The sequence below is a fragment of the Hylobates moloch genome, unplaced genomic scaffold (genome assembly GCF_009828535.3).
Source record: "Hylobates moloch isolate HMO894 unplaced genomic scaffold, HMol_V3 SCAFFOLD_11, whole genome shotgun sequence".
Lineage (NCBI taxonomy): Eukaryota > Metazoa > Chordata > Mammalia > Primates > Hylobatidae > Hylobates > Hylobates moloch.
In genome coordinates this window covers 96,762,015-96,774,349 of record NW_026652286.1, presented here as the reverse complement: position 1 = coordinate 96,774,349, position 12,335 = coordinate 96,762,015, and the positions used below count along the sequence as shown (strand labels likewise).

Here is a 12,335-nt window from a genome sequence, read left to right as displayed (position 1 = left end):
CAGCAATCCCATTACTGGGTATATACCCAAAGGATTATAAATCATGCTACTACAAGGATACACGCACATGTATGTTTATTGCAGCATTGTTCACAATAGCAAAGACTTGGAACCAACCCAAATGTCCATCAATGATAGACTGGATAAAGAAAATGTGGCACATATACACCATGGAATACTATGCAGCCATAAAAAAGGATGAGTTCATGTTCTTTGCAGGGACATTGATGAAACTGGAAACTAACATCTTCCAGCAAAGTAATACAAGAAGAGAAAACCAACACCACATGTTCTCACTCATAAGTGGGAGCTGAACAATGAGAACACATGGACACAGGGAGGGGAACATCACACACGGGGGCCTTTTGGGGGGTGGGGGGCTGGGGGAGGGATAGCATTAGGAGAAATACCTAATGTAACCAATGAGTTGATGGATGCAGCAAACCAACATGGCACATGTATTCCTATGTAACAAATCTGCACGTTGTGCACATGTACTCCAGAACTTAAAGTATAATAATAAAATAAATTTTAAAAAGTATTTTAATTTTTTCCAAGAAGGTTTTGCATTACTAAAAAGTGTCTTACCTAAACAAGTGTCATACAGTCCACCACATTTATATATCCTATCTACTACAATTGAGTTTTTTATGTGTATAGTATGAAATAGGATCGAGACTGATTTTTTTATTCTGAATATCCAGATACCCCAAAATAATTTATTCAAGAAAGCAATCATGCTTTATTGCTTTGCAGTGTCATCTTTGTCATACAAATATGCATCAGTCTATTTCTTTACTCTGTATTCAGTTCCATTTTTCTATTTGTCTAGTCTCATACAAATACAACACTGAGTTACTATAGCTTTGTCGTAAGTTCTGATAACTAGTGTTGTCAATCTTTCAGTTATCCTTTATTTCTTCAAGAGAGTCTTGACCATTTTGGGACTCATTCCATTTCAATCCACACTTTAAGATCCACATGTCCATAGCTGCAAAATCAAACGCTGGGATTTTACTTGGAATAGCATCAAATCTATAGATTAATTTGAATAGAATTGGCATTTTAAAAATATGAGTCTCCATGTGCACTTTATAATCCTAGATTCATTCAGCAAATTTTATATTTATCTGAAAATATTTTATTTCTATTGTTGTGGTCTTACACATGTTGCTTAAAATTAAATTCAGCTCCAGGTTCTCATCCTCAGCACTATCGGCATTTGGCCATGATAAGCTTTGTTGTGAGGGTCTCTCCTGTGCATTGTGGAATGTTTAACACCCCTGACCTATAGCCAATAGATGCCAGCGCCTGTGACAAGCAAGAATATTTCCAGACATTGCCAAGTGAACTAGGAGACAAAACAGCCCCAAGTAATCTAGATATTTAAGAGATTTAATTTTTTATATTGGATTTTAACAAACATTAAAAATGGGTGCAAATGTATAAAGTGCATAAACAATTATATATGTAGTTGTTAGATCATTTGTTATCATTGCTGGACAGTAATCTATTCTGTGAATATACAATTTCTAATTGATTCATTGGTAATATTTTAAATATTAATAGCTAGCTATTCTTGCCAATTAAAATAGTGTTTCTAGAAATGTTTTCAGATATATATGTAAATAGACAAATACATATACATACATAAATATATGAAAACCTATATGTTAAATATGCTAGATGTCATGCACTTTCTTTTGTATACATGTTTGGATTAGTATATACACATACAAATATATAGATACGTTAAAACCAAAAAGAAATTTGAACAGCCACAATTAGAAAAATGATATTTTTTGCTGGTTTTGAATAATATTTGTTGCTGATTTTTAACTATGTCTCCATGATGATAAATTCTTAAGTTTATGTGCATATGAAATAAAACAAAACACAAAAACCGTTTATCAATTTATAAACATGAATTAATCATCTATCCCTGAGATTTGATTAAAATGTTTTAAAACTTAATATAAACCTATTGATGAGAAATGAGTCAATAATTCAGAATATAATCATGTTTGTCATAAATATAAGTCTAGCTGTGATGGTAAAACTGTCTTAGACAATCTGTGGAAGAATTATAACTGTGCAGGTGTTTTGGAATAATGTTTAACACTGAGAACTATACATATAATCAATTTCACATGAATAACTATATTAGATTACTATTTTTAAACAAACTAGTGTATTTACTTCCTAGTATTTATTTTCTCTGAGGATGTGCTACTTTGTCTCTCAGTTTCAACACAGCTTTCTTCACCTCCTCGTTTCTCAGGGTGTACACAACAGGGTTGAGAAAGGGTGTCAGCACAGTGTAGAAAACTGCCACAACTCCATCCATGGCATCCATGGAGCCTGGCCTCAGATAAATGACAACACAGGGAACAAAGAAGCAAAGGACCATAATAGAGTGGGAGGCACAGGTCTGAAAGGCTCTGCACCTCCCATCTGAGGTGCGGATCCGCAGGATGGAACAGACGATGGACACATAGGACAGCACTATCAGGAGAAAGCAGCCAGAGGCCACTATCCCAATGTCCACAAAGATGACCATCTCGTTGGCTGAGGTGTCTGCACAGGCCAGTTTCAGGATGGGCGGTGCGTCACAGAAGTAGTGCTGGATCTGGTTGGGTCCACAGTAGGGCAAATGGAAAGTCATTATGGTCTGGACAGCAGAGTGCAGAGAGCCACTGAGCCAAGTGCCAGTGGCCAGGAGGGCACACCTGCTCCCACTCATCATGCGGGTGTACCTGAGCGGGTAACTGATGGCCAAGTAGCGATCATAGGACATGACCGTGTAGAGGAAACACTCGGTGCTCCCCAGGAAGTGGAAAAAATAGAGCTGAGCCACGTGGCTGTGGAAGGAGATAGCCCTGCCGCTTGGGGACACCAAGGTCATCAGCATTTTGGGCACTGTGACAGTGGAGAACCACATGTCAATAAAGGACAGGTTGGTGAGGAAGTAGTACATGGGGGTGTGGAGGTGAGAATCCACCCTGATCACCAGCAGGATGAGGAGGTTCCCCAGCACAGTGAGCACATAAACCACCAGGAAGACTCCAAAGAGGAGGGCGTCCAGCCCTGGGGTATGGGGAAGGCCCATGAGGATGAACACTGTCAGGAGGCTGGCGTTGGACATTTCTTCTCACCCTTGGTCTCTCTCCCTCTGGGGATATAAAGAGCACCCTGCATTTAGCAGTTAATTGAGAAATGAGAATCCATTCTCTATGTGGAAACTGCATTAACCAGGTAGATAATTCTGGAGTTATCTTGCACTTTGCTTGTTACAAAGCTTCCCTCACAGAGATGATGATGAAATTATTTCAGCCTCTCTCACACACATGCACACAGGTGCACACACACAGAGACACACATTCAGAAGAAAGTAGAGAAACACTATATTAGATTTCCATTGATATATTAAAAAATACCACAAACTTAGTGCCATAAAACGTGTACAATTTTTATCTCACCCTCTCTGTGGGTCAGGTCAGCTGGACCCTCTGCTGAGAGTCTCAACAGGTCTCAATCAATGTGTCCCCAGAAGCTGAAATCTCACAGGAGGATCACAATCCTCTTTCAAGCCTATTGCAGGTGTTGGCGGTATCCCATTCTTGCAGTTTCTGGGCAGAGGTCTCTGTTTTTCTGCTGGTTTTTGGCAGGACATATCAATCTCATTTTACAGAGGTCACCCTATGTCCTAAAATCCTCCTCACCTGGCCTTCGATGACATGACAGTTTACTTCCTCAAACTCAGGAAAAGAATCTCTGTCCAGTTTACTGTGGCAAAATGTTCTGTAACATAATTGTAATCAGGGGTGATATCCCATCACAGTGACAGGTTCCATGCACACTGAAAGGTTATTAAATAGGAAATGTATACCATTGGGCAGCAATTTAGAGGGCTCCTTGGGATTCCACCTACTATATTCTATTTTCATTGCAGAGTTCACGGGAAAACTTAAAAGAACAAGAATTTAATTGTTACTAGGAATGAAACACAGTACACATAAATTATCCACTAGTTTCCTCATATGTTATTATATCTGACATCACTAACATCACCTACCTCACTGAGAAATTCTCAGCATTAAATAAGGTTATATATGTATAGTGCTAAATACTATGCCTGGCAGGTAATAACTGCTCGATAAATGATAGTGAGTCTTATGACACTGTGCCTTGCAGCAGTATTACGGATTTGTCTTTTATCTTAGATAGAGTTCATATATTCTTTGAGTGTTTTCAGAGAGCCCTTCTTAATCTAAGAGCTATGTCTTTGTGGACTATTTAATGCCCAATACTGTTACTGATGTCCTTACTATTGCCTGTTTTTAAAGGGCTTCTCCAAGGTCTCTTAGAGCAGGTAAGAATCTCAGCACAACTCTATAGCAGGATTCCTACAACCTCCCACCTCCCAAATGATCCAGAGAGCACCAAGCTTCATACATGACTGGCCCTGTTTCTCTTACACTAGGCCATCCCCTGGGAGGCTCTAACAACATGATGTTCATATGTGCTCTTCCAACTACAATCTACTAGATAGGGGCTAGCTTTCTATTGTACCTCACTCTATCCTAGATGTGTAAATGTTCCTAATATTGGCTTTGTTAGAGATCACATTTTGCCCCCCATCATCTTCCCCTCCTCCACATATTCATAACCCCAGGCAATGCATAATAAAAGACAATTCTTTCAAGTCTATGTTTCTTTTTTAATACCTACCGCCTAAGACAGGAAAACAGAACCAATACAAGAGGAAGGGATATATATTGGCGTGATGTCAAGAAAAGCTGAGATTCTGTACAATTGGTATTCAGGTTGAAATGATGTTTTTAACTGAATACAAAATGTTTTCTTAGTCTAGGCTTGTTATGAATTGTTCTGTGGGGAAGACTATGAAACTGATTCACCAATATGGAAGAAACCAGGATATCTGCAGTTTACAGAACCCAGGTAAAATGTATCCTGACATATTACCACCAGGAAATGCAGCTGAAGCTACATTAAAGCAAGGTTTTTCAAACATGTAAATAAATAGCAGAAGCAGCATTATTATAATCACCAACATGGATATCAGAACCTTAAAAATAGAACCTATAACTCTGAAATTTCTACTGTACCAGCAGGACCCAATCCTCAGGAATGCAGCATAATCAGATTTTATGAAATGTGAAAATTTTTATGAGGTGAAGTCCATTGCTCCCTGATACTTAAGGCAGGCGTCTCAATCAGTAGAGACAATGTTTACCTTGGCTATCCCTGATGAAGACATTTGGGTCCTATTTGTATACCCTCAATTACATCAGTCTACCTTGATAAATCAATTTTAGAACACATTTTAATAATTCCTGGATATCTTAGCTCTGAATTAAAGTTAAGATAAAGAAAAGAAGGGAAGATAGAGAAAATAAGTTTAAATCTGCATTTCTAAGGACTCACCTTGCAGTATGTGATTCTTCTCAGTAGTAAAACTCATCTAACTTTTTCCCCCCATTTTCCCTTTCTACCCATTATGTATAGGCACTAGTTTGCAAGATATCACTCAAACGACTGGTGTACAGTGTTGAGAAAGAGTGGTCCATTTCTATTTAAGGACCAAACTAGTTGAAGTGTAGGGAATGGAAATGAACATGGGCAGGAACTTGATTTGTGTCTCAGAGGATGGGATTGCTCTCGGGCTTTTGAGTTCCCCTGAGGAGCACAGAACAACAGGAAGAGACCAATGAAAAGTTCTTCATAAGCATGCATGCATTTCCTTAGTGTTTCTTATTTGAACCCTCCTGAGAAGAGTCCTTATCTTCCTGTAACTAATATTTGTATCTAAGAGGAAAGAAGGAGGAATGACTTACTCTTTTCCCTCACCAGTGATTGAGAGACACTCACAACTGCTTGCTCTCAACTTAAAATTTTCCAGAATCCATAATTGTCCTTACTTGGTGCTCTGCAGCTCAGCATCACTCTTTCATTGGTCTTTGTATAGTGGTTCAAAACCAAATTCCCAACCTTTTTTTGTTGTTTAGAGTTTCAGAGCAGCTCCTCCCCAAAGATAAACCTACCTAAAATAATTATTTCCCAGTTGTATAAGTAATAATTAGATAGTACTGCTGTCATAATTTTCATTGCTTTTACAAGCATGAGTAAACACTGTTCAACATTTCATGCATATATCTCCTTTTGAAAATTAACTTTTCAAGATCTTTACTGATTTCTTTCCTTTTAGATAATAGTCTTTATCCTTTTAACTTGTCTGAAGTTTTACAAATTAAAGACATTAATCCTTTGTTTTATTGTAAGATAAAATGTGCTCTCAAATTTTTGTTATTTAAATAATTTTTATTTGTACAGATGCTTTTAATGTTCTAGGATATTTTATGAATTGATTCCAATATATTTCTGATGTTAGTATTTTGCTTTCGAAGGATTTTCTTGCACAGAGGTTTATTACTTTTCACTTACGTAATTTTTTTTGAGAAGGATTTCTCGCCCAGGTGGAGGCAGTGGCGATCTGGCTCACTGCAAGTCCCCCCCGGTTCACCTCTGAGTAGCTGGGACTACAGGTGCCCACCACCACGCCCGGCTAATTTTTTGTATTTTTAGTAGAGACGGGATTTCATCATGGTCTCGATCTCCTGACCTCGTGATCTGCCCGCCTCGGCCTCCCAAAGTGCTGGGATTACAAGCGTGACCCACCGCGCCCGGCCTCACTTATGTAATATTTAATGCTTCAAGTTTTTTTCCTTCATTATATCCCTATTTCATTGGAAATTAATTTTACTTCACATGTAACATCAGGATGTTTTCATTTGCTATATAAGTTTAATTATAGTTATAATTACCTCATTAACAGAAGGTGTTTTTATGGATTTTGTTTATATTCTCATGGTTTTGTTTTCTGTCTTATAACTTGCTTATTAAACTCTGGTTTTATTAAATTATATGCAAAGAAAATAAGCTGGAAATTTTCTATTTCAAAATGTAATAACTTTAATGTATCATTTTTATGGTTAGCTTCTTGTGTTTTCTTTGAAATATGTTTACTAACTGAATGTCATAAAATCTACCATATTTTTATCTCCTATCCATTGTAATTGATTTTTTTGTGTATAGTATGAGATAGGGTCAAGATTATTTTTTCATTCTGAAAACCCAATAACTCAAAGTAATGTATTGAAGAAACCATTATTGCTTTACTGCACTGAAGTGCCATCTTTGTTATATGAATATATACAAGTCTATTTCTTTTATCCTCTCTTCATTTCCATACAAATACTTATACAAATTCTACACTTTCTGAATTACTATAGCTTCATAATAGGTTTTGATATCTGGTGTTGTGTATCTTTCAACTGTATTTTATTTCTGCAAGACTGCCTTGACCATTTTTGTGATCCATTTCATTTCAAGATACACTGTAGATCTACATATTCATATCTGCAAAATCAAATGCTGGGATTTTATTGGAATTACATTGAATCTATAGATCAATTCAAAGAGAATTGGTGACTTTAAAATATGAATCTTCCATTTTATATGCATATAGTAATGCCCAATTTCTTCAGCAACTTTTATATTTGTTTGAAAATATCTTGTTATTTCTATTGTAGTGGTCTCACACATTTTTACTTAAAGTCAGATCAAGGTTTCTCATATTCAGCACAATGGATGTTTCCAGCAAGGTAAGCCTTGTGATGAGGGTCTGTGCTATGCACTGTGGGATGTTTACCCACATCCCTGACCTCTAGCCACTGGATGCGAGCACCTGTGACCTGCAACTATATCTCCAGACATTGCTAAGCAAAACTGGCAGGGCAAGATTGCCCTCACTGATCTAGATATTTAATTTTTTTACACTGAATCTTAATAAACATAAGTAAATGACACAAAAGATAAATGCATATATCATCTTACATGTAGCTATAGATCATATATTATCATTGCTGTATAGTAATCCATTGTGTGAATATACAACAATTTATATTACATTCATTATTTGATAGTCATTTTGAATAGTTTGCTATCTCTGCCAATTTAATATGATGTTTCTACAAATAATATTTTAGGGGATATATGTACATATAAATGTATGTGTGTGTGTGTGTGTGTGTGTGTGTGTTGAATTTTCATTAACATATCTATGTATTATATATTATATGCTTTCTTTTGCATACATTTGGATATGTATATACATGTACAAGTACATAGATATACTAAAACAACCAAAAAGATAAACAGAAATAGCCACAAACAGAAAAATGACCTCTCATATTTGTTATCCTTAAACAATATCCCCCACGATTGTAAATTCTTAAATTTTTGTGTACACACAAAAAAATACAAAAGCATATCATCAGCTCACATATATGAATGATTCCACTGTGTATCCCTGAGACCCAACTACAATATATATATATATTTTTAAAAGTTAAAAAAAATCTATTGATGAGAAATGCATCGATACTACAAGCATGTTCATCCTAAATAAAAATCTAGCTGTGAATTTAAAAATGTCTTAGATAATCTGTGAAAGAATTATAACTGTGCAGGTGGTTTGGAATAATGTTTAATGCTGAGACCTATACATGTAATAAATTTCACATGGATAACTAAATTATATTACTAATTTTGAATTGCCCACTAAGAACTATCCACTCTTAGTTACCCACTCAGATATGCCAGGATGATGAGTGGGAGCACGTGTGCCCTCCTGGGCCACTAGCATTTGGCTCACTTCGTGGGGAGTATTTTCGCTACCTGGGAAGTGCTGAATGTTTCCTCTATAGTGATCACGGGAAAGGCTTTCAGGTTTGCCAAAATTCTTTGTTGGTTGATCCATTTAGACTACCACAGTGCTCTTATTGTTCACTCTAATAACTTTCTCCACTTCTCCTCTGGTAGTTAAGTCCCACTACTTATGATCCATCAATCATTGTAACGTTGAGAAGTTCATTTAAACTGCATCCGTCTACTAGTATCCTTGGCCCCTAATGTTTCCTTCCTCAATGTAATTTTTAGATACTTGGTAAAGGGAGTACGTTTCTTGCTCTTTCAGGGAATATGGTTTACACACAGGTAGACAGGTGGCACTTGATAAATCCACTTCCATATATCTGGTTTACCAAGCCATTAGATTTCTGTCCCTTCACCTTAACTTTATTTAATGTAAGCTACTGTTGAGCCTAAGTGTCAATCAACCAATCAGTAAGTAAATAACATAAGACTACTATTATCTGAGCAAGCTGGCACATTGGTTGCAGAATGTCTGGAAAACATGCTTATGTTGAGAATGCATACAAACCTTCAATGGCACTCCTATGTTTGTTGCAGCACTGTTCACAATAGTCAAGATTTGGAAGCAACCTAAGTGTTCATCAACAGATGAATGGATAAAGAAAATGTGGTACATATACACAAGGAAGTAGTATTCAGCCATAAACAAGAATGAGATCCTGTGATTGGCAACAACATGGATGGAACTGGAGATCATTATGTCAAGCGAAACAAGCTAGGCATGGAAAGACAAACATCACGTGTTCTCATTTATTTTGGGGAGCTAAAAATCAAACCCATTAAACTCATGGACACAGAGAGTAGAAGGATGGTTACCAGAGGCTGGGAAGAGTAATGGGGGAGTTGGGGAGGAAGTGTGGATGGTTAATGGGTCAAAAAATAGTTAGAAAGAAGGAATAAGACCTACTACTTGATAGCACAATTGGGTGACTTTTGTCAATAATCACTTAATTGTATATTACAAAATAACTTAAAGAGTGTAATTGGATTATTTGTAACTCAGAGGATAAATGCTTGAGGGGATAGATAAAAAATAATGAAAAAAAAATTTCAGAATTTATTTTCACCCGATAAAAATTAATGTGGGAAAGCATGTGAACTAGGGAGGGAGGGAGGGCATCTGAGATGTGTGACCGAAGAAAACTCTTTCTTGGAGCAGCATCTTGGATCTGGAAGCAAGATAGGAATAGCCTCATCAGACAGAGAAGTAGAAACCAATTTTTCTGGCTATGAAGCTTCCATGTGCAGTTGGGAAATCAGGGCACTGCATTATTCAAATCTTGCCACTAATCTCCTTTGCATTTTAGAGTCCTGTTCTTTTTAAATTGTTTCCTAATTTTACATGAGAACCTTGGAAAAATAAATTCATCTGATATTATAATTAAGAATCTACATTCAAAAGATATGTGTTGGGCTGGGAGTGGTGGCTCACACCTGTAATCCCAGCACTTTGGGAGGCCAAGGTGAGCGGATCACGAAGTTAAGAGATTGAGACCATCCTGGCCAATGGCGTGAAACCCCGTCTCTATTAAAAATACAAAAATCAGCTGGGCGTGGTGGCATGTGCCTGCAGTCCCAGCTACTTCGGAGGCTGAAGCAGGAGAATCACTTGAACCCAGGAGGCAGAGGTTACAGTGAGCTGAGATTGTGCCACTGCACTCCAGCCTGGTGACAGAGTGAGACTCTGTCTCAAAAACAAAAACAAAAACATACTGTTTTTTGCTATTTCAACCAGTGGCCACAACAAAATAAGACATTATTTTATCACAATCACTGAATGTCCCTGGGCTTCCGTATATCCTTTAACTGAAAATGGCAGATCTGAAACTCTCAGACCCTTCCTGTAAGCTGCTACTTGCATTAGAAATTGCCATCCCATTCCGAAATAACTTAAATGTTTGGTGCCTTTCCTAGGTATAAGCAGAAAATAAATTTACTAATATGATATGTAAAATCACCAGGAGAGGTAGAGAACCAGTGACCCCATTCCAACTCCCAGTGTCCCACCCTTTCACAGTGAATGTCTTAACCACCACAAAAGAAATGTAGCAGGTATGTGTATTTAACCTACATTGCAATTCATTAACTTAACTATATTATCCCCAGTTCTATAAGAGATAGCAGATTCTGCTCAGACAGTTATAGAAATAATCTGGTTTTCTGTCCATGTATTAAGTTAGAAATTTAACATCTGAGGACTGTGATTTTAAGATCTTCATTACAGATAAGCAGTCAACACCCAACAGTCCTTGTTTTCCATGTATTCTTCTAAATGATCTATTACACCAGACATCCAGGCCAGAAAACCTTCCTAATGCAAATGTCTTCAACTTGGGTGACCACAATTAATACTTAACATTAACACTTCTGACACTGAGCATCCAATGTCATCAGCTACCAATGGCCTTCTTCAATTTCTATTCAAATCCTCACTCACCACTTTCAAATCTTCCCAAGTTGATCAAACCTACATTATCATTCATTCAAGTTTTCTCACCTGATACCCCCTCTGGTTCAAAACACCCCACAGAGGATAACATGCATGTGGCTAGTGTCTCCACTCTCTGGACCTTGAAATGTCTTTTATGATTCTCCTCTGGCTCTTGTGACATTTTGACCCCCTGTTCTGTCTCTTTTTTTGCTCACTGGCTACAATCTCCCTGCCTGTGCTGTGCTGTGACTTAGATAAAGATGGAGCAGTTCCCTTACCAAAAAATGAGACCAACTTTAGGGAAATTCATAGGTTACTTTTGATCTGCCACTATAATTTTTTCCCACACATTGTGTACTCTCAGGTACTAACTTTGGTAGTGTCGTGGTAATTCTCATATCTGCCCAATCCCTTTTTCTGTCAATCTATGAATATACCATTTGAGAGAAGGCTATGGGTATCATTTAGCCAGGTACCTACAGTCTTACCTGGCATAACCTCAACCTCAAATCATTTTTACTTCATTTTCAATTTCTCCTGTATCATCGTCTTCTTTTGGTAGGTTTCCGGTGACTGTGAGTCTCATTCTATAATTCTTAACGCATAACAAGATCTTTATGTACTCCGACAAACCCAATCAAAACCCTTTGTCTCTTCCAGAATATCTTACCCACTGGCCTGTTCATTAGCTCATTCTACTTCCAACTCTGAGGCCCACTGACCTGTTCATTCAATCATTTTCCTTCCAAATCTGAAGGGTTTTTTTTCCCAATTTCGTAAGTCTCAGATGTCCTTCCCCTCTCTACCTAGTTCCCTTCTTTCCCTTTTCCTTTCCCCTTTTCCTTCCCCCTTTCCTTCCTCCCTTCCTTTCCTTCCTCCCTTCCTTTTCTCCCTCCCTCCCTTCCTTCCTTCCCCCAGTTATTCTACCTAAAATATGCTTACTGATAGCTTATTATCATATGCTGCGCACCATGGCACATTATGTACTAAAACCATGCCTCACTCACAGATTTTATGCTGTAGTCCTAAGGCTTTTAGCACAAGACCTGGCTGCAAAGCTGACTTTTTGGAAAAAGATACCCTCCCCATGTTTCACCCCTCCAACTAC

General features: G+C 37.5%; 1 protein-coding gene across 1 annotated transcript; it reads right to left on the bottom strand.

The window, feature by feature from the left end:
- Positions 1-5,563, bottom strand: LOC116477463 (olfactory receptor 10G4). Its single transcript, XM_058446854.1, has 2 exons — positions 5,449-5,563; positions 1-3,172 (listed from the first exon to the last, which is right to left on the bottom strand). The coding sequence occupies exon 2, from the start codon at positions 3,143-3,145 to the stop codon at positions 2,210-2,212; it is 936 nt and encodes a 311-aa protein (XP_058302837.1). The 5' UTR covers positions 3,146-3,172; positions 5,449-5,563; the 3' UTR covers positions 1-2,209.
- Between the last annotated feature and the right edge of the window lie 6,772 nt (positions 5,564-12,335).